The 23724-nt window shown below is 44.2% G+C and overlaps 1 protein-coding gene across 4 annotated transcripts in view; it reads left to right on the top strand.

Moving 5' to 3' along the window:
• The window catches only part of golga4 (golgin A4), a 52767-nt gene that overhangs the window by 23425 nt on the left and 5618 nt on the right, over positions 1 to 23724 (top strand). For 2 of the 4 annotated variants that reach the window (XM_029765258.1, XM_029765254.1), the window contains 12 exons: positions 1474 to 1664; positions 4454 to 4537; positions 6717 to 6864; positions 6948 to 7126; positions 7602 to 7700; positions 7939 to 8094; positions 8297 to 12303; positions 12539 to 12714; positions 13420 to 13550; positions 14561 to 14650; positions 17414 to 17503; positions 18372 to 18447. In XM_029765258.1, coding sequence (XP_029621118.1) covers positions 1474 to 1664; positions 4454 to 4537; positions 6717 to 6864; positions 6948 to 7126; positions 7602 to 7700; positions 7939 to 8094; positions 8297 to 12303; positions 12539 to 12714; positions 13420 to 13550; positions 14561 to 14650; positions 17414 to 17503; positions 18372 to 18447 — 5427 coding nt within the window. The remainder of the gene's footprint in view (positions 1 to 1473; positions 1665 to 4453; positions 4538 to 6716; positions 6865 to 6947; positions 7127 to 7601; positions 7701 to 7938; positions 8095 to 8296; positions 12304 to 12538; positions 12715 to 13419; positions 13551 to 14560; positions 14651 to 17413; positions 17504 to 18371; positions 18448 to 23724) is intronic. The other 2 variants (XM_029765255.1, XM_029765256.1) reach the window with 2 other exon arrangements.

Here is a 23724-nt window from a genome sequence, read left to right as displayed (position 1 = left end):
CATACATATTATTATGATTTTTTTCTGAGCTGGCCCCCCGTGGGAATCGAACCCACAACCCTGGCGTTGCAAACACCATGCTCTACCAACTGAGCTACAGGGAAGGCCACTTAAATGGGATTTGTGCCTCAAATGCTGAAACATTAGCATGTGGAAACAGTGCCAGGGACACTAAACCAAAGCATGGATTGCTGTCATACCTTGTCCATAGACTGCTCACAGGGTAAGGAAACAAATGTGTAATGTAGGTGAACTATAACTTTAACACACAAAACCACAACACCAATCCTCTGATCCAGAGGGGTCGGGTTAAATGTGGAAGACACATTTCAGTTGAATGCATTCAATTGTACAACTCACTAGTTATCCCCCTTTCCTTAACGCCTCAGTACTCCCCTTTTTCTGACTTGCCTCATCTAAACTGCAGAAGGCAGCGCTGACCCAGCGAAAACCATGGATAGGGATAGGATTAGAACATATTGAAACGGTTTTGACTTGAGGTTATCGTTTATAGGGGTGCCAGGTAGGTTGTGCCTACCAGAGAAAATATTGGTTTCTCCTTTTGGTTTGGGAGGGAATGAGTCCCATCTGGTCCGTCAAGTCTACACCAATACAAAGGACTCATGTAAAAGTCAGGATGGAAATACACTTTTCATAAACCCTTAAAACATTGGAAAGAACTTCAAAAACAACTGTATTATTTTGCGTGGGTTATATTAACAACATAAATGATCACACACAATAATATAACAATAATGAGCTTTAAAGAGCTCTGGTTCCTCCAGAAATGTCCTGTACCTCGGGCCTAAAAAGAGTCCAGCCCAGTAAACAAGTTCAGGGAACTCAAGTGACCTTAGTCACGCAATGTTTGTGTTCATACCAGTGTAGCGTAAACCCAGTGTCAATCATACAATCAAAATAACAAATATTTTACCACACAAACTATAAAGCGTATCACATCTTAATAAGTTCTCAACCACAACTAACTACATAAATCATCACGGTATACATCACACCAAAACAAATGAAATACCGTATACAAAAAGGTTGTAGTCAGTCGGTCAGTCAGACAAGCCAATCCGCCGACAGATCTCCAGCAGAGAAAGGCCACGAAAAACAACGGAGAGGTGTAGTCCACGGACGCAAAGAGTGGATCCGATCCTGGGTAGATTTGCTATTAGGCTACACAAAGCACACTTTTACAGCAACACAACAAACGGAAGAGAGAAGCTTCAGAACTGAGGGTTGAACACACCCTCATTCATGTCTCCATCACAACCCCACTTTTGCACAGCTGATGCTGGCTATTTAATTGGGAATTAAAGGGAATGCGCCCTATTGGAAGGAGAAGCACTGAGACGGTTCAGAAAAATTCAGGGCCGTCACAATATGTACAGTATGTATATCTATATAATAGAACATGTGGGAATTCCTTTCCCACTAAGCTGTGTCTGTGTTACCTCTTCCAAACAGCAGAGGGCATCACTGACCCATCTAAAAGCATGGAGGTGCTGCAGAAGAGGGTGACACGCCAGGAGAATCTGCTCCAAAAGTGTAAGGAGCTGCTGAGGACACACAAGGAGCGCAGTGCCCAGCTGACCAGTGAGAACGACACTCTGCAGGAGCAGCTGCAGGAGAGACTGCAGGAGCTGGAGAAAACCAAGGTGTGTTAACCAATGTCAGTGGAGGGAGAATTTTTATTTTACCTTTTATTTAACTAGGCAAGTCAGTTAAGAACCAATTCTTATTTTCAATGACGGCCTAGGAACAGTGGGTTAACTGCCTTGTTCAGGGGCAGAACGACAGATTTGTACCTTGTCAGCTCGGGGATTCGATCTTGCAACCTTTCGGTTATTAGTCCAACGCTCTAACCACTAGGCTACGCTGCCACCCCATTGGAGAGGATGTATTGTGATAGTATTCCATGGCTGGAATGGAGTGAATGGAACGGAATGAAACACGTAATCATAAATTAGCAATATTTCATTCCGGCCGTTACAATTAGACATTTTGTTTAGAAACCGTCACATGGCTCTTCTAATCAACTTTTCTGGAAAGATAGCTAACCCTTCACCCTGGAATACACATTCTAGAAGACCATTTTCCACACATGGCCACCTGTACTTAGTACACTGTAGTTTTGAAAGGAGTTCATTATATGGGGCTGAAGAGTGAGTGTGAACCACAGAATTCAACACTATGGTGTGAACAGTAACACCATGTTTCACAACACTGTGTTATAAATCATCCAGTGGAGTCTTGATGGTTTAGTGATCATGTGCCTGGTCTGTGGCTTCACTATCTATTTCTATGACACACACACACACACACACTATTGCTCGGAAAGCGTGTGGAGCTCTGTCTTATGAGGCCCTCGTAACGAGATGGAGCTCCAAAGTACACAATGTATGGAAAAGGGTGCCATATGTAGGGAATAGGGTGCTATTTACCACTCATCCCAGTGGCTGACTGCGCTCATGTCATTTAGCTAACTTTGTGACATTTATTCTGTTTTATACCACAACATTGTTCTTTGGAATAATGATAAGTACATCGTTTAGTTTGGCTGTGGTGTCTGTTGTTTTCACTAGCGGCTGTGAGTGATGCTGGGCGCCAGAACAGGCCTGTGATAACAGACAATAGCTCTGCATCTAAGTGTGATGGGCAGAGGTGTGTGTGTGTGTGTGTGTGTGAGGTACAGAGGTATGTGTGTGTGTTGAACCTGGCCAGTGTCTGAGAACAGGGCTGTTCCTGTGACAGAAAGAGCCAGAGGTTAACAGGCGCTCAGCTCTCCTAACCAGCGTGGAGGGGCTTGCTCATCCACACACACACACACACACACACACACTCACACCCTGTAAAACAGACAGCAGCTGTCTCTCAGGCCACAATTTCACCTTTGGGATCTGGTATTTATATGGCGTTGTGGTCTGTTTCGTATTTGTGTTAAATGATTATTTACCTTATTGTATGTTCTCACACAGTAGTTTCATAGTGACGTGCTAGCTACACTACAGACCACTGCTGCTAACCCAACCTAACTTGGTCTGTGTGTTGGTTTAGTTGGCCTCGTATGCGGCCTCTGTTGACATCTGCCTTGTGGCTGTGGTGGCTTGGCCTCATGGGTGGTGTAGGGAGACTCTGCCTGACATGCAGAAACATTTTGCAACCTGTTTTGGTACTTCCTTGTTTTATTGAACTTTTTTCTAACCAGGAAAGTAGCCTGTTCTGAGAGCTGTCTGTGCTGTATTCATTGTTAATTGAAACGACCATAAGAGTTGGCTATACAACACAAAGTCATATGGGACCAGGCTACCAGGAAAGAGCCTGGAGGTTCATGCGAGGGCAACCTGTACAATAATCTGAGCACCATCCTGATGATTTTAAACTATGTTGTAAGGAATGATGCATCCATTTGTCTGAAATCTGGTGTTTGTACTCCCTGCTTAAAGGTTATGAGGGGTAGTTGGTTGTCTAAATTCAGTTTAGTGTTAAGTACAGCGGTGCTCCTGTTCTTTTACTACAGCGGTGCTCCTGTTCCTTTACTACGGCGGTGCTCCCGTTCCTTTACTACGGCGGTGCTCCCGTTCCTTTACTACGGCGGTGCTCCCGTTCCTTTACTACGGCGGTGCTCCCGTTCCTTTACTACGGCGGTGCTCCCGTTCCTTTACTACGGCGGTGCTCCCGTTCCTTTACTACGGCGGTGCTCCCGTTCCTTTACTACGGCGGTGCTCCCGTTCCTTTACTACGGCGGTGCTCCCGTTCCTTTACTACGGCGGTGCTCCCGTTCCTTTACTACGGCGGTGCTCCCGTTCCTTTACTACGGCGGTGCTCCCGTTCCTTTACTACGGCGGTGCTCCCGTTCCTTTACTACGGCGGTGCTCCCGTTCCTTTACTACGGCGGTGCTCCCGTTCCTTTACTACGGCGGTGCTCCCGTTCCTTTACTACGGCGGTGCTCCCGTTCCTTTACTACGGCGGTGCTCCCGTTCCTTTACTACGGCGGTGCTCCCGTTCCTTTACTACGGCGGTGCTCCCGTTCCTTTACTACGGCGGTGCTCCCGTTCCTTTACTACGGCGGTGCTCCCGTTCCTTTACTACGGCGGTGCTCCCGTTCCTTTACTACGGCGGTGCTCCCGTTCCTTTACTACGGCGGTGCTCCCGTTCCTTTACTACGGCGGTGCTCCCGTTCCTTTACTACGGCGGTGCTCCCGTTCCTTTACTACGGCGGTGCTCCTGTTCCTTTTGATAACTTGCAGATTAATCCATCTTTTACTTTCAAAGATGGTTCATTTATCCTTACCCAAAGAGCACCTTCAACCTTCAATATATATATATTTTATCTGATCTCTCCTTCCATCTGTCTGTTCTCATTGCCTTCACTGTTGCTTTGATACCTTGCACATGAACCCATTTTTAATATATTTCCTTCCGTTTGTCTTGTCTGCACTACAGGAGCTGCACACCACAGAGAAGATCAAGCTCATCACCCAGCTGCGGGATGCTAAGAACCTTATTGAACAGCTGGAGCAGGACAAGGTGATTGAAGATGGCTTCTTAATAGGATAGTTCACTTTTTAAATGTTTTTCGACCACAATTCTAGGGTGATGAAAATGCTAGCCAGGAGATTCTGGACCTTGCTAAGCCAGCTAACAAACTTAAAAACTGTTTGAATAAAACAACACCACCATAGGTAAGTCAGAAATAAGCTGAAACGTCAGTTAACTTTCCTTTTTAAGGTTGGTCATATCTTGATAGAAGCTCCCTTTTAAGCTTCTGAGTCAGTGGAGGCTGGTGACACTTCAAATCAGGCTCATCGTATTGGCTAGAATGGAATCCTAAAACAACACATGGATACCCGGTGTTTGAAATGTTGTATACCTTCCCTTCTTTCCATTCCAGCCATTACAATTACCCCATTAATGGATTGCTCCCTCCTTCCACCAGCCTCCACCATTCTGGTCCTAAGGTTGATTGCCCCTTAAATGTCCTCTGCACTCCTGCTTAGTGTGAATCTGTGAAATATAGACATGTTTGTGCTATGCCCCTGAGTGCAGTGATGACAAACACTATCCACGATTGTTACACTTGACCATTATCCTCTAGCTCTGCAGGAGAGGTGTGTATGTGTGTGTGTGTGTGTGTGTGTGGAGACTGTGACTTGTGAGGTCACACTGATGAATTAGGGTTAGAGGCACAGCATAATGGTTAGAAACAATTTAGGGGCCTTGGGTTTGATTAAGACATGCTACTTAGGAGACAATCATAACAGTGCAGATAAAAAATGTTCATTGAGGACCTATTTGGAAATACACACACACATATATATATATATATATATCATACATACATACATACATACATATACACACACACACACACACACACACACACACACACACACACACACACACACACAAACAAAAGTATGTGGACACCCCTTCCAATTAGTTGATACTGCTATTTCAGCCACACCCGTTGCCGACAGGTGTATAAAATTGAGCACACAGCCATGCAATCTCCATAGACAAACATTGGCAGTAGAATGGCCTTACTGAAGAGCTCAGTGACTTTCATCGTGGCACCGTCATAGGATGCCGCATTTCCAACAAGTCAGTTCGTCAAATTTCTGCCCTGCTGGAGCTTCCCCGGTCAACGGTAAGTGCTGTTAATGTGAAGTGGGAACGTCTAGGAGCAACAACAAGTGGTAGGCCACAGAAGCTCACAGAAGGGGATCACCGAGTGCTGAAGTGCGTGGCGCGTAAAAATTGTCAGTCCTCGGTTGCAACACTCACTACCGAGTTCCAAACTGCCTCTGGAAGCAACGTCAGCACAAGAACTGTTTGTCGGGAGCTTCGTGAAATGGGTTTCCATGGCCGAGCAGCCTCACACAAGCCTAAGATCACCATGGTGTATAGCTCGCCGCAATTGGACTCTGGAGCTGTGGAAACGCGTTCTCTGGAGTGATGAATCACGTTTCACCATCTGCCAGTCATACGGACAAATCTGGGTTTGGCGGATGCCGGAAGAACGCTACCTGCCCCAATACGTAGTGCCAACTGTAAAGTTTGGTGGAGGAGGAATAATGGTCTGGAGCTGTTTTGCATGGTTTGGGCTTGGTCCCTTAGTTCCAGTGAAGGGAAATCTTAAAGTTACAGCATACAGTACAATGGCATTCTAGATGATTCTGTGCTTCCAACTTTGTGGCAACAGTTTGGGGAATGCCCTTTCCAGTTTCAGCATGACAATGCACACGTGACCAATGCAAGGTCCATACAGAAATGGTTTGTTGAGATCAGTGTGGAAGAACTTAACTGGCCTGCACAGAGCCCTGACCTCAACCCCATCGAACACCTTTGGGATGAATTGGAACAACGACTGCGAGCCAGACCTAATCACCCAATATCTGTGCCTGACCTCACTAATGCTCTTGTGGCTGAATGGAAGCAAGTCCCCACAGCAATGTTCCAACATCTAGTGGAAAGCCTTCCTAGAAGAGTGGAGGCTGTTATAGCAGCAAAGGGGGGACCAACTCCAACTCATTTGGAATGAGATGTTCGACAGGCAGGTGTCCACATACTTTTGGACATGTAGTGTAAGTGTGTTCATTAATGTGCTATCCTCTGGGATCTCATACACGTATTGTTGATATACAACATGTATTATTTTATTCCGAAAGTAAAATTGAATTCAATCCGATCATGGCTGTACCTTCAGGGCATGGTCATTGCAGAGACAAAGCGTCAGATGCATGAGACTCTGGAGATGAAGGAGGAGGAGATCGCCCAGCTCCGCTCCAGAAGCAAGATGGCCGCCGCCCAGAGAGAGGAACTGCAGGAGCAGAAAGAGAAGTCTGAGAAAGCAGGTCAGTGGATTTCCTCTTTAGCAATGTGTAAGTTGTACATATACACTATCTAACCAACGATGTGTGTTTGCACCTTCCCCCAGGGTTTGAGGAGCTAGAGAAGGCTCTGGCCATGGCCCAGAGGGCTGAGGAGGCACGGAGGCTGCTGCAACTCCAGCTGGAGGAACAGGTGAAGGAGGTAGAGCGGGCCGGGGAAGAGGAGAGGAGGAGTCTGCAGCAGGAGCTCACCAGGGTCAAGCAGGAGGTGGTCACCATCATGAAGGTGAGGGACATCTACTGACCATCAAAATACTAATGAAATACTCACTCAGTACTTATGCAGTACTCATGCAGTAGTACACAATCACTACTCACCCAGTACCAAGAGCAGGGTTGGCGTCAATTCTATTTCAATCCCAGTAAATTTACTAAGGGGCCGATTACAAGAGATTACAGAGTTAAGCGCACGGAAATTAAACATTCCCTTTTTATGCACTTTTCTCTCTGTGTGTATTCTGGACTTGAAATTAAACATGAGAATAGCATGCTATTCACCGGCTATTCGTTCGGGGTGGAGATGTAAGATATAAAGGTGTGGCGAAGGTGTCTATAGATATGCTGTATTCTGACCTTATTCCCTGAATAACTACATATATAGTCAACAGCATGCTCTTACCAACTGAGCCACGAAGGAAGACCTGTATTTACCCATTGCAATCACTTGAAGGTGTAATATTGTGTTGCTATTTGTGTTGTAGAAATCCTCAGAGGAGAAGATGGCAGAGATGGAGAAGCTACATAGTGAAGCACTGGCCAATAAAGAACAGGAGCTCAGCGCTCGAGTCAACCAGGCCGTGGTAAGTTAATATCTTTTAATACTGTATTTTGTCCTCTCTACACATATACTGCAATACAAACTCGGCTATAGTTTTGACCAAAGTGTTTGAGCTGCATGTTTACGTATATTATGTGAATATTTCTCTGGCACTGTCTTGCTGTTTTCTATTGCTGTTTTATTGTGAGAGTGCTGAGTAAGATATCCAATGTATTTGTTACATATGGCAGATTTAAACATGAATTGTGTGTTTGGTGTAGGAGCAGTGTCAAGAGGAGCTGGCCCAGGCTGCCAAGGAGTTGGAGCAGCAGTCTGCCCTTGCCCTGGAAGATGCAGAGCTGCAGAAGGCTGCCATAGAGACCGAGGCAGAGACCAATGCTAAGGAAATACGTCTGGAGCTGGAGACCACCAGAACTGTAAGTCCTCGGGTAGTTAATACAGAAAGACTAATGCATTATTGATATTTGGAATTAGAATCTTTTGGCATTTAGCTACTCTATCCAAATATGCTGCACATTGTTGATTCTACAGCAAATAATATACTCTAATGTATCTAGAAGCTTTACATTGTTGGTTGATTCTATGGCAAACATACAATAAATACACATCTCATTACAGAGAATTCTGGAACTGGAGAGCTCTCTGGAAAGGTACTCCCAACCTGGGTCAGTTCCGTCATCAGATGATCTCTCCACTCAGATGGAGGAGCTGAGGAGAAAATACGAGGAGGAGGGGACTGCACTAGAGGAGAAGCACCGTGAGGAGCTGGAGCACAAGGTTGAGCTGCACCAGGAGGCCTTAGCTCAACACAACGCTGCCATGGAGGAGTTCAGGGCAAAACACAGAACTGAAGTGGAGACCATCTTGAAGGAGAAAGAGGTCCAGTTGCAGTCCCATGTAGAGGACATGAACCAGAAGACGATGGAGAAGCTGGATGTAAAACAAACTGAGTTGGAAGCCCTTTCCTCTGAGCTCCAGGAGGTGTTGAGGAGCAAGCAGGTTCTCGAGGAGAGACTGGATGCAGTTGAAAACGCTGGTGGGTCAGCCAGGCAGGAGCTGGAGCAGAGACTACAGGAGGTGCTGACCAAGCACAGTGTGGATATTGAGGAGATCAAACTGCAGCATGAGCAGTCCCTGGGAGGAATGGAAAAGACGCTAAAAGAAGAACTCAACAAGTTGACGCTGGTGCTGAAGGAGAAAGAGAAGGAGCTTGAGGCTCACCTTGTCTGTGAGAAAAGGCTGAAAGAAGAATCAGAGACGGTTCTTCAAGACCGGAATGCCAAGGTTAAAGAATTGGAGGAGCTTAGGAAGAGTTTAAAGCAGGCCCAATCAGAAAAGAAGGGCCTTGAGAAATCTAACGCCCAACTCCGTAAGATCAGAGATGAACTCTCACAGTGCAAGAGTCAGTTGATAGATTTAGAGCAAAAACTGGTGACAACTCGAAGTGACTGCAAGCAGAAAGAGGAATCTCTTCAACAAAAGGTACAGGAGCTTGAAGAGCTAGAGAAGCAGTTGCAACAGGCTAAGAAGGAGCTCTCTGAACAGGATACATCTTACACTGATGAACTGAACACTAAGCAAGAGGAAGAAAAACAACTAAAGAAACAGCTAGAGGACCAGAAGGCTGCTCATGAGAAGGTAGAAAACATTAAGACAGACATGGAGGCCAAGTTGAAATCACAGGAAGCGAAGATGGAGAAATTTAAAACAAAGAACAAAGAGATGCAGGAGAAATTCAAGAAGAAGCTTCAGGAACTTGAGGAATCTTCTAAAAAGGAGCTGGCAAAGAAGGAGTCAGAGCTACAGCAGAAGGAACAGCAAGGTAAAGAGAAAATCCTGGCGTCTCAGACAAGTTCAGAAGGCCTGAGCAGTGCTATGTCCCATCTTGAGGCAAACCACAAGGAAGAACTAGAGAAGATGTGTGAAGTCCATAAGCAAGAGAAGGAAAATCTTGAGCATCATTGGCAGGAAAAGCTGGGACAACAGGAAGAGGAAATGCAGGAGAAACACACACAAATACTACAGGAGAAGGTACAGGAATTGGAGGAGGTCACCCAGCAGCTTGGAAAGACCAAAGAAGAAAAAGAGCAAGTTGTGCAGGAAGTGAAGAACTTGAAGGAGGAGTTGGTGATGAGACAGACCACTGTGCAGAAACTGCAAGCCGAGCTTAAGGACGCGGCGGTCAAGATGGAGAGTTTATCTCAATCTGAGGAAATGTTCAAAGAGCAAGTAGAGGTGATTGAGAAGAATCTAAACACGGCTCTGAATGAGAGGAACTCCTTCCAGGATCAGGTGAGCAAGACTGAGGAGAAGGCAAGAGAGACGATCAAGACTCTGTCTGAGAGGTTTGTAGACACCGAGACACAGCTTCAAGCTCTTGAGGCTTCTAAGGGTAAAGAAGGGGAGGCCGTTCAGAGGAGACTTGAACAGCATTCTCTTCAACTGGAAGTCAAGGAAAAAGAACTGCAGAAGCAGTTCACTGGGATTAGCAGCGAACTGATGCGTTACTGCAGGGAAATTGAGGCCAGCATCGAAGGTGGTACGAAGGAACTCTCTGAACGAGTCGAGAGCAGAGTGAGAGAGTTGAAAGACAGGGTTCTGGGTAATCAGAAGAAGGTAGGACATCTTAAAAACGTTATCCTTACCAAGGTTGACAGGATACGCACTTTGGAGGAGCAACTCCATCAGAGGACAGAGGAGAATAAGAACCTATGCAGTTCACTAGAGCAAATGACTGTTCAGCTAAATGTACACAAAGATGATATCAAAGCCTTAACTGCTGAGAGGGAGTCTCTGCAGAGGGATGCTGAGAATCACTCTCAAGCTATCTCAGAAAAAGTAATTTGCATCGAACAGCTCAGTGAGGAAAACCGAACCATCTCAGAGAATGTCAAAACAAACGTTGTGCATATCAGCAACTTGGAGAGTATCATAAATGACTTGAAGACCCAGTTATCAGGTAGCCATATGAGGAAGGATGAAGCCATATCACTGCTTGATCAGCAGCACAAGGAGGAGAAACAGAGGCTTGTTTGCCAAATGGAGGAGATCATTGACAGACTAGAGAAAGAGAAGAAATCTGCAGTGGAGCAAGCCGACACCCTCAGGAACAACCTCACTGAGTTCAAGATGAAAGCAGAGTCCAAGTTCTCTCAGAACCACAATACTGTCAAGTCTCTGCAGACCAGACTTGAGGATATGGAGAAACAGATCTCTGAGAAGAACGAGGCCTTACAGAGGCTGACGGCCAGCATTGACAATCAGTCCGTCAGCAAGTCGGAGATGGACCAAGCCTTGAGTGAAAAGGAGCAGAAAGTCAGTGCCCTTTCTTTGGAAGTGGAGAGCTGCAACAGCCGGCTCAGTGAGCTGGAAGAGCAGTTGGTCCTCAGGACGAAAGAGAGTGAGCAGCTAACTGCTGACCTGAAGCAGCAGTGCATTATCAGGGAGAGTGAGAAACAAGAGCTCACAGAGCATCTACAACAGACCCAGGAGCAGTTCAGAACCCAGAATGTAAATCTAGTCCAGGCTACAGAGGAGAAACTGCAGTCCCTGGAGAGAGAGAACCAATCTTTGAAACAAGAGCTGGACTGGCAAAGGGAAGCCTTTGAGAAGACGAAGGCTGAGATTCTCAAGAGCAAAGAAGAGAGTCTGAAGGCGGCTGAAGAGAGGTTGTCAAAAGACAATGCTGGGAAAGTGACCGAGCTGAAGAAGAAAGCTGAGCAGAAAATCAGCCAGATTCGGAAACAGTTGACCTCACAACTTGAGGAGAAGGAAAAGACAATCAAAGACCTTCGGACACAGTTGGAAGAGGCCAAGATAGATGAAGCGAGAAAGAAGCAGCAGGTGGAAACCCTGGAGGAGAAAGAAAATTCCCTTGAGGAAGTCATGGCCAAGATGACGGAAGAGCTGGAGAAACGCATTGAGCAAGTGCGTAGTGATGAAAGACTGGAAAAAGAGAGCTCTTTACAGAGTTTGAAGGACATTTACGAGGAAAAGCTATCATTACTTAAGAAAGATATTTCAAACCAGGAGGAAGCCCTAGCCAAGCTGAAGGAAGAACAAGAAAAACATATTGAGCAAGTAAAGAACGGCGAGAGACTTGAGAAAGAGAGCTTATTGGAGAGTTTGAAGAACATGTACGAGGAAAAGCTACTGTCACTTCAGAGAGATGTTTCGAACCAGGAAGAGACCAAAGCAAATGAGACCCTCTCAAGGCTTGAGGAGATTAAGATGAATCTTAAGGAAGTGGAGGTGGAAAAGGTAAACTTTCTGGCTGAAATAAGCTGCCTGAAGGATGATCTGCTTGAGAAGACTGCACTGATCGAACAGCAAAAGACAGAATTGACTAGCTTAGAAAAACAGGGTACGAATGCAGTGGAGGTCGTGGAGCATTGCACTGCAGAGCAAACCAAGAGTCTCACAGCAGGCAAAGAGACGGAGAACCACTCTCTGACGCAGGAATATGGGGATGCTGAATCTCTGTCGTCCCTGCAGAATAAGCTGGCAGAGGCGGTGCAGGAGAAGCAGAAGCTACAGAAAGACTTGCGTTCCCTGAGGAGGGAGCACGAGCAGGATCTGGAGTACGTGAAGAAAGAGTTGGCCCAAGAGAACGAGAAGAAGCTCAAGTAAGTTTGACCTAATGGTTAGTGCAGTCAATCAATCAAACAAACACAATTATTTATAAAGACCTTTTTACATGAGCAGTCACAAGTGTTTTACAGTAAAAGTGCATTAAAGTAGTCAGTTGAGGTCAGAAAATAAATGCTTTCATTGCCATTTCCATTTGTCCTTTTTGATACTTCCTGTTTTTTCTTTCTCTATCCATACTGTATTTTAAATTATTCTCTCCCCATTGAACAGGCTTGAGGTCGAGGATCTGGAGATGAAGCAGAACTCGTCCCTGAAGCAGCTAATGAGGGAGTTCAACACACAGATGGCTTTGAAAGAACAGGAGATGACTGCTGCACTGAAGGAGACCATTGGTGAGAGGGAATCAGAGTTTTCTGACAAGCCATTGCATGATAAGACACTGGCAGGTATTACCACTGAAACTTAAAAAATATTAAAAAATTCGCAGCTTTCTTTTTCTACTGTTCAGTTAGTTAGCACCTCAAGTTTTTCGGAAGTGCGTCTTACTACTTATGTTACTAGACTGTCAATGCCCAAAACACCAAAATGAATATGCACATATGAAGTCATTATATGTTATAAATTAATTTGTTTTGTGTGACTAAAATGGTTTACGGTGTTAGTTTATAGTCTAACCATACTCTCAAACTTCACCAATGCAAATTCTTCACTGTTTGATCATTTGTCATGGAATCCACATAAATGAATGTGTAATTGGTCCTTGTAGTATTCATTTGAAGTGTTTCCAATAGAGAAAATGAAAGGAGTTTTAAAGATGAGTGACTTTTTAGACAGAGAACAATAGGGGTGAAACGGAGTTGGGAGATGATTGAATTAGGAAACTGTCTCTGTCTGAAAGAATCACCATATGTTTTCACTGTAGTCCAGTCATTAACACTGCATTCCAAAACGGAAGTGAGTGACTGGTTTGTAATATGTGAACTTCAAGGTCTACTACGTGCTTTGTTTCTTGGCCCGTATTCAAAAACTGTCTGAGTACTGAATCTGATCTAGGATCAGGTCTGTCCATTTAATCATATTTGGTATAACCTAAAAGGCCAAACTGATCCTATATCATCACTCTTCTTCCTCCTCTCTTCTCTTCCAATCAGGGAAGGCCCAGAGCGTGGAGGTGGAGCTTATGGACAGCCATCGGGAAGAGACCAATCAGCTGCAGAAGGTGATCGCCCAGAAAGATGATGACTTAAACAGAACAGTCCATCGATATGAGCAGGTCCTGCAGGTACGGTACTGTATGAATGAATAGCACATGAATGTGTCTCTCGCACTTGTAATAACCTATACTGCTAAACTCTTATCAATATGTAAATACATAGCAGTTCCTATATTACTACAGCTATTACTGTGTAACTAAGGCCATTTTAAAGTAAAGGGTTATATTAAATGATATTTATCTTTACAGACAGACTGACTTGTTTGCTTTTAGAAAGTAGTTTAAAGTAGGATTTACTGGTCCAACATTGGGTCTGTTTTCCTAAGAAGAATTTGTCCACTTATGTTTTGTTTCCATGTCGTGATTCTAATAGTATTGTGATACTGGTCACTAGTCCAGACACTCCTATCAGTTCCTGACATATTTTTCAACTTTGAGCTTTATAAGAAAAGGACATGTACTCCACCCATCATCAGGAAACTATTACTGACATGGAACCTCCTCCCTTCAATCAGTCCCCCAGAGAACTCAGCTAAATGACAGATACCTTCTGGCTGTAGTGTCTGCTGAATGATTTACATTAAAGACTACTAGACTAAATGTGTGTGTGTGTCTACCTTCTGACAGTCTGTTAGGTGATTTACATTTGAAACTAGACTAAATGACTATAGAGGGATAGTCTGCTCTGCTCAGTTAAGTAAACTACAATAAAAGCTGTCTTCTCTCATTCATCACTGTCTCCAGACAATGAAAATAGGGAGGCCTTAAGTAGAGTAGCACTTGGTATTTGACTGACTGACAATACTGTGTAGTTGTGATATCAGACTATACAGAGATGAAATACACACTGAAGAAAGGCTTTTAGCTGAAATGTTTGTGTGCTGATCAAATAAATGTAAGTAACCCCCCCCCCCCCCCCCCAAAAAAAATGCAGGCAAAATACATAGAAAAATACATATAAATACAAGAAAAAAAATAGGGGAAAGTTATTTGAAAGTACTGTACTTTTTGAGTACAGACCTACTGTATTTTCTAAGAAAGGAAATGACTGGGGGTGGTTGTCCTGTTCTTCCCGGTAGAGTCGAGAGGTGGAGATGGGGGACAGAGTGTGGCAGGTACAGAAAGAGCTGGAGGACCTGCAGGCAAGGACCCACAGCGGCAGTGGAGAGGTACGGTATCTCAGTTCATACTGTACATGTTTATTGGGAGCAACACAGGGTGAAGCTATGAGTAGGGATTAAAACTTTTAAACAATTTGGCATCCTTGATGTTAAGGGGAAAAAAATCCTTGAAAAATCACAAAATTAAAATCAAAGTGCAGTTATTACAAAACTACCACTAACAAGTCCTGATCATCAACATAAAGGGGAAAATAAAAATGAAACATACCTAACGCAACAATGCTGTAACATTAGGAGGAGAAAAATATATTTTTAGCTACTTTATAATGAGGGAGAGTGAGCGGCTCGAAGCAGAGCAGCAGCTTATGTGAGTGACGAAGGGCGCAGGGAGGGAGAGGGAGATTGCAACCAAGTCGACTCGTGCTGGTAGACTAATTTATTGCTAGTTATTTATCATCTCTTCTGATTACATAGTACTGGCCTTGACTGCATCAAACCGAGAGTAGTTAAGCTAGCTAGCTAACGTTAGCTAGGCTAGTTAAGACTACATAACTTGAACTGTGCACTTTCTCCCCTTCCGAATCCTACAGTAAATAACAACAACTCCATTCGGATTATTAAGAAATGTTGGCTTTTGGGGTTGTAGCATGTCCTTCTCATTTAACTTTTAGTTAGATATCGCCTAATAGCTTGCCACACAAAGGCTCTAGCTCTGACTATAGCCTAGTGCCGGTTTGATGACTTGTGATTGGATGACAACAACAAGCTACACGAGCCACTCTTATGAAAAGCAAGAGCACCAGCAGCATAAATTCTATAATTTTCTCTCTGCAGGAAGCACGATGTAGACCATCTGCATTGTGAATTCACATGGAATTTTATGCATTTTCTTCTTGTTTTGATGGAAAACCAATAACAAAATGTCAGTTTAAACATTAAGAAAATGTTCCATTTGTCACATCCCTAGCGAGGAGCACAACTAGCGGCACGGGGTTAGCCACAGAGCAGTTTGGGAATGAACTGCCACCACCCACTGGTTGCTTGGCTCACTCCTGCCAGATTTCTCCCGTCAGCCCTGAGATTCAAAACGGCAACCATCCGGTTACTGGCCCTCCTCTCTTAACTTTGAGGCTACCGCCGCCCCATTGCTACAGGTTTACCGGTTTATTCATACTGTATTTAATTTACCCCCGCACACAGGATGTCAAAAGAGGTTGCCATATCTGTGGTATTTTCCCACCGACAAACAGTGTGTCTCAAATTGCACCTTATTCCCTATTTAGTGAACTACTTTTGACTAGAGCCTATGCACTGCTTTTGACTAGAACCTTCTATGCCCTGATCAAAAGTAGTGCACTATAAAGGGAATAGGTTGACTTTTGGGAAACCCATACAGCCCTGGAGGCTTCGCTTGGCTGGATGACATATAGGATGGGGTTCTGTTGAAGCAATACATTAATACAGCTTCCTGCTCATCCCGCTCACAAAAGAGACTCTCACACACACACACACACACCTCTGCACAAACTGTAATTTTTCTTGATCCTGCCTCTCTGTGGGCCTGTATTTGAAACACCTATGTGTCTGATGGAGGAAAGATTACCGGTTCAGTGTGGAAAGGCAAGCAAAACCAAACCCCAGACGTGTGTGTGTGTGTGTGTGTGTGTGTGTGTGTGTGTGTGTGTGTGTGTGTGTGTGTGTGTGTGTGTGTGTGTGTGTGTGTGTGTGTGTGTGTGTGTGTGTGTGTGTGTGTGTGTATCGAGGATGAGGATTTCTCGGATCAGACTGGGTAGTGTTCTCTTTTGGAAAACAGGTTTAAAGAGGCAGTACACCCCCTCTTTGTTCCTCCATCCAGACCTGTGTTGAAATACCATTCAAAATACTGCCTGGAGTGCCAGATGGGCAGAGGTTTTGTGACTATTGGTTCCATTTCGCCAGGCAAGCTCAATCAAGCCCAGATAAAGCATGTGAATGTTAAATATTATTCGAACCCAGGTCTGGTACACACATTCCACCCTCCATCCCTGTTCCCAGTTAACCTTCTGTGTCACAAATGGCACTCTATTCCCTATAAGTAGTGCTCTATATGTGTAATAGGGTGCTATTTGGGACGCAGTCATTCTCTGGACGGCAGATGTATGCTTTAGAAAGGACAGGGATCTAGAGAGGTAGAAAGGCAGGAGGAGAGAGGGGGGGAGAGGGCGAATTAATACACATGTGTTGCTGTGTAGAGAGACCCTCAGACTAACACCCACGCTCAGTCACACATACACACGCCAGAACACATTCACCACATCACACACACACTCTACACAAAGAAATGATCAGCTTGCACTAACACCTACACACACACACACACACACACACACATAGGACACACTCCCCCATACACACACAATGAAGTGCAGCTCTTTTCTCGTTCACCTCCCTGTTGCATATTTCCAAGCTGATGTAATATCTTTGTGGGGATTGTATGGGGTTACACTCAGGAAGGACTACCCTTATTCAGGGCCTCACAGGCCACTCTCTACTCATGTAGATGTCAGGTCAGTCGCTCTGTCTCCATGCTTTACAGATGCTGTGAAATAGAGCACTCACATGATGCTCCTATAAAAGTGACATTTATTTTATTTCTCCATATTTCAGGTTAATCACATTGAGATTGGAATCTCTGTTCAAGAGAGCTCTGAAACAATGTTCAAACCATTTTCCCATTTAGGAGGAATGTCCAAAACTAGACCTTACAGTTTCTTTGTCTGTATTGATTTGTTGCTCATGTCTGTTATTGATGATTGTGTTGTATTGGTTCAGATGGGTGTGGAGGAGCTGCAGGCCCAGCTAGCTGAGAAGACCACCCTGCTGAGTGAGGCCAGGCTGAAGGAGCAGCAGTTTGTCGACAGGGTGAGTGTCACAGGTGGTGCCAAGCATAACCGTACTCTTCTGGCTTGGATGTTTTTTTTGTTAAAATAAAATTCATTTAGCAGACGCTCTTATCCAGCTCTTATTATGGTTCAGTGCCTTGCTCAAGTGCACATCGACAGATGTTTCACCTAGTCGGCTCGGGGAGTCAAACCAGCAACCTTTTGGTTACTGGCCCAACACTCTTAACCGCTAGGCTACCTTTCCATTATGGTTCCACCAACTATGATGAAGGTGTTATATGGCCAGCACAGTAAAGCTTGGCTCGACTATGCTCAGCTTGGCTCAGTAGTGGGAAAAGGGCATCAGTTGACCTTGGTCTTTCAGTCTCTGTCTCTCTATGGTACAGTACATCCCTCATTCCACACCACTGTATTCCTCTCTTCCTTTCCAGGACTCTTTCACCCTCCGGCCATCCTATCTGACTGTTAGTCTATCTTTCTGGATTAAGTTCATTACATGGAACATCTGTTTATTCTTGCTGTAACCTTATAAACAATTACCCTGCCCATTCCCACTGTTTCTCTCTCTCTCTCTCTCACACACACACACACACACACACACACACACACACACACACACACACACTGTTTCTCTCACACATTTTGTGGACAGATCGTTTTCCAAATAAACTAACCCCTGGATGACCATAGCAGGCCAGTATATTGCTATTTATCTCCCACAAACTGTTCAGTACAAGTCATTTTAAAGGAACACAACCACTTGAATAAAATGGTAACACTTTACTAAGCCTGTAGGTATGACACTTCATAACTTGTTATAAGCATGTATAATGCTTTACACCTGCAGACTTTAATTAAAGTGTTTAATTAAACTTTTCCCCTTCTAGATCCACTCACTAGAGGACAAAATGAGATGTGTCCACAAGAACTCAGTGTTGACTCATATGGGGAGCACGTTCAAAGGTAATGTAAACTTAAACATCTATATTTAACTAATAAGGCCCGAGGAGATGTGGTATATGGCCAATATACCTCGACTAGGGGCTGTTCTTAGGCACAACGCAAAGCAGGGTGCCTGGACACAGCCCTTAGCCATGGTATATTGGCCATATATCACAAGCCCCCGATGTCCCTTATTGCTGTTGTGAACTGGGTATCAACGTAATTAGAGCAGTAAAATAAATGTTTTGTCATACCGGTCTGCTATACCATGGCTATCAGCATTCAGGGCTCGAATCACCCAGTTTATAATAACATTTATATAAAACATCTATACTACTTTAAATATAAGCATCTGTATAACAGAGGGATTCTTTCCTCTGGTCCAATGCTCCAGGGCAGTGATTGGGGACATTGCCCTGTGTAGGGTGCCGTCTTTCGGATGGGACGGTAAACGGATCTCCTGACTCGACTTTAATCCTCCACCAAACTTTACAGTTGCCATTTTCGTTATGTATCTTATTTTTCACACCCGTACAGCATACAGATGGATACAGAGCCTTTGAGCAGAGAATCTGTCATAGTGCGAGAGCTGCTACTGCAGCATCTCAAACAGCAACAGAAGGCAGGCTTCATCAGCATGTCACACACCACTTTGTAATGAGCTGAAGGCAGTAGGTTATGCATTTTGAAAACATACTTCATTGTTTGAAACCTGAATGTTTTAATACATATGAGGCATGTCTTACCTTGCTTCAAAGTAGCCTATTAGATCTCCTCTTTTTCTCCATTTCTAATGGATATTTTCTGTCACTTGAAACTGCTCGCATGTGCGGTGCCATTTTGACAACATAGTTTTCCAGCTAATTGCATTATGGAATGAACATTCGCGCATATCCTACTGCCTTGTACGCTTATAATGTGAAGAAATACTAGTTCATCAACATTTTAAGCTAAACATTCTGATCTGTTGCATCAGACACATTGCTTTTTAATGTTTTTTTTTTAATGTAGCCTAGGCCTCGTTGTTGTATGCATTTAGGCTCTGTCTTCCCACAACTGCCCTAGAGACTATTTGGAATAGGCTGTTTCTCGACAAGCTGACCAGTATAATAGGTCAACTTTTCTACTATGGGGGATAGTAGATTGACAAAGGCTAGTGCTGTTCGATACTCATCTTGGCTGAGGAAAGTAAATGTGGCAGTTATTCTAACATGTTTGAAGTGCACATCAGAGTTTGGTAAGAAGGACGCACATCGTTGCATTCTCGACTTGTATGTTCTGTTAATATGAATTACCATAATCTAAATGTGATTTCTGTCATTCTGAGCACCGTGGGTGGACACCCTAATCAGGTTATGCACCCAGTGTATGTGGGTCCTGCAGATTTCTCAAATGTCCGGTAAATTAAAATGTTGCCGGTGAAATTTCCAGCGCCATATTTTCCAAATGGAAACCTTGCTATGAATTAATGTCATATGCCAATGGAAGGGCTGGAAATGCACCTGTCTTCCTTATTTAGGAGATAAATGTAAACATGTTCAAGCCAGTCTAAACTAAACGATGCCAGAGACTGGGCATGTTATTGATTGTAGTAATATGTGCTGCGTGTGAGCGACAGTTTGACTTGTAGGCCTCGGTCCACACATGTAATCCCAGCTGTGCTGCTGACTCTGTGGGAGAATAGTACCTCTAACATCTCTGCTATTAATCTGTCAAGTCAATCTGTGAACACACACACACGGCACGCACCGTTGAACATGGATAAAAAATATGTGACATGGGACGCAGGGGTTTTGAGAGAGGGTGTGGAGGAGAGGGGAGGACAGAGTAGAGGAAGGCGGGACTGTCAAACTCAATTCTAGCCTCTTCATGGACCTTCCCTGCTGGCGTAATAAAGAGAATCGGCTGTCGGAAGGGAAAGTGGGACGAGGAAGACGTGGGGAACCGGTTGAAAATTCATCCCAGGACATAATGGCTTTTGCAGGCTGCAGTCTTGTTTCCCACACAAAAACTCCTAACGCACAGCAGCACAGCACACGGCCTCCCTGGCCTCTCCCCGTGCCTCCTGGCCTGAAGTTTCACCACTCAATTTCAAATGCTCTCTCCAACCCGAGACACCTGTGGTCCACTCTTTTTGGCCTCCGTGTTTGAACAACCCTCTTGGCCAGGTCACATCCAAACCTCTCCCCTTTATGCATACCCCATTACTTAATATTCCATAGCTTCTCTATTCTAGCTGCAGAGAAGCCTGCTGGTCCAGTGACTCACTCACACCACTGTTGACAGCATTGTCATATATTAACACCATCTAAATATGGCTTCTGCTGTCTTGACCACTGGGAAACCCTGATAACACCACTGAGCTGTACTCAGCCACAGTTGTTGGTAATGTGCTAAAAAGGAACCATGTGAAAACAATTTCCAAGCCATTATAGATAGTTTATAAACCACCTTAGAGTAATGGCTCCTGGTCAAGAGGCCAATGAGGAGTGGTTCCAGGTAGAGGGACTCGCTGCTATGTTGTGTAGGGTGGGTCCTCAGCCCCCTGTTTTAGTGTTACTCTTCTGTGGGTTCAGCTGGGGTACCCTGCCCAGGGCCTGGAGGTCAGGAGGACAGAGGGCTCAAAGGATTTATTAGCCAGGCCGTTTCTCCACGCCTGATGATCAAAGACTAGTTTGCGCTACCTCTTCTTTCTCTTCTTCACTCATTTCTTTTCCTACCTTTCCCTTTCCTAACCCTTTACCCTTCAACATCAAGGCCATCTCTATCGGGTTCAGATGCACACCCTTCACTGGCCCCAACATCTCTATGGAACATATTGTCCTTATAGAGGAAATTCTTTGCACAGCTCCAAGTTGTTACACACACACACACATGTATGTAACAACCCATACATACAAACAAACATACATACATACATACATACATACATACATACATACATACATACACACACACACACACACACACACACACACACACACACACACACACACACACACACACACACACACACACACACACAGTGCCTTCAAAATTATTCACCCCCTTGGCATTTTTCCTATTTTGTTGCATTACAACCTGTTTTATTTGGATTTCATGTAATGGACATACACAAAATAATCCAAATTGCTGAAGTGAAATGAAAAAAATAACTTGTAGGGGGCACTATTTTCACGTCCAGATGAAAAGTGTGCCCAAAGTAAAGTGCCTGCTACTCAGGCCCAGAGGCTAGGATATGCATAGAAAACACTCTAAAGTTTCTCAAACTGTTAAAAGTATGTCTGTGAGTATAACAGAACTTATTTGGCAGGCGAAATCCCGAGGACAAACCATCCAGGGGGAAAAAATGTTGAGGTCACTGTCTTTTCAATTGGTTTTCTATGGGGAACTAGATTTATGAGGGACCTGGTTGCAGTTCTTATGGCTTCCACTAGATGTCAACAGACTTTAGAAATTGGTTGATGTTTTTCCTTTGAGAAATGAAGAAGTAGCCATTTCCTTTCTGAGTGTAGCGCCAAGTGGACTGTTTTGTTTGGGGCGCGTGACCTGAAGCTCGCTCCACTTTGATTTTATCCACTATTGAATACAGTTTATTCCGTCTTAAATTGTATCGATTATTTACGTTTAAAAATACCTAAAGTTGGATTAGGAAAGTTATTTGAAATGTTTGGATCAAGTTTACAGGTAACTTATTAGATTCTTTGTAGTCATGTTGGGTGACCATTTGTGACATTTAATGGACATATTGGCGTGCCAACAGAAGAAGATCTTCAAAGGTAAGGCATGAATTATATCGTTATTTCTGACTTTTATGTTGCGCTGGGCGGGTTGAAATAGGATTTTCATGTGTTGGTATGCTGGGTGCTGTCCTCAGATAATCGCATGGTTTGCTTTCACCCTAAAGCCTTTTTGAAATCTGACACTGCGGCTGGATTAACAAGAAGTTCATCTTTAAACCTATGTATAACACTAGTATGATTTATGAATTATTATTATGAGTATTTCTGTTTTTGAATTTGGCGCGCTGCAATTTCACTGGGTGTTGTTAACGGGATTGGTGCGCGAAGGGATCCATAAGAAGTTAAAAAAATAACTGGAAAAGTGGTGCATGCATATGTATTCCCCCCCTTTGCTATGAAGCCCCTAAATAAGATCTGGTGCAACCAATTACCTTCAGAAGTCACATAATTAGATAAATAAGTCCACCTGTGTGCAATCTGTGTCACATGATCTCAGTATATATAAACCTGTTCTGAAAGGACCCAGAGTCTGCAACACCACTAAGGAAGGGGCACCACCAAGCAAGCGGCACCATGAAGACCAAGGAGCTCTCCAAACAGGTCAGGGACAAAGTTGTGGAGAAGTACAGATCAGGGTTGGGTTATAAAAATATATTTGAAACTTTGAACATCCCACGGAGCACCATTTATTAAAAAATGGAAAGAATATGGCACCACAACAAACCTGGCAAAAGAGGGCTGCCCACCAAAACTCACGGACCAGGCAAGGAGGGCATTAATCAGAGGCAACAAAGAGACCAAAGATAACCATGAAGGAGCTGCAAAGCTCCACAGTGGAGATTGGAAGATCTGTCCATAGGACCACTTTAAGCCGTACACTCCACAGAGCTGAGCTTTATGGAAGAGTGTCCAGAAAAAAAGCTATTGCTTATAGAAAGAAATAAGAAAACATGTTTGGTGTTCGCCAAAAGGCATGTGTGAGACTTGCTAAACATAGGGAAGAAGGTACTCTGGTCAGATGAGACTAAAATTGAGCTTTTTGGCCATCAAGGAAAATGCTATGTCTAGTGCAAACCCAACACCTCTCATCACCCCAAGAAAACCATCCCCAAGCATGGTGGTGGCAGCATCATGCTATGGGGCTGTTTTTCATCGGCAGGGACTGGGAAATTGGTCAGAATTGAAGGAATGATGGATGGCGCTAAATACAGGGATATTCTTGAGGGAAACCTGTTTGTCTTCCAGAGATTTGAGACTGGGACTGAGGTTCACCTTCCAGCAGGACAACAACCCTAAGCATACTGCTAAAGCAACACTCGAGTGGTTTAAGGGGAAACATTTAAATGTCTTGGAATGGCCTAGTCAAAGCCCAGACCTCAATCCAATTGAGAATCTGTGGTATGACTTAAAATTTGTCAATTTTGCCCATTTGTTGTACGCTTAGCTGAAGTCCTTTTACGAGGGCCTCCTGTCTTTTGCATGAGTAAAAATAGGAACACACCCACCCCAGCAGCTTGAGGATTTATCAGCCTATTTGCATTTGAAGTTGGAGCAC

The sequence above is a fragment of the Salmo trutta genome, chromosome 10 (assembly GCF_901001165.1).
Source record: "Salmo trutta chromosome 10, fSalTru1.1, whole genome shotgun sequence".
In the NCBI taxonomy this organism is placed as follows: domain Eukaryota; kingdom Metazoa; phylum Chordata; class Actinopteri; order Salmoniformes; family Salmonidae; genus Salmo; species Salmo trutta.
This window is presented reverse-complemented; position numbering and strand designations above follow the sequence as displayed.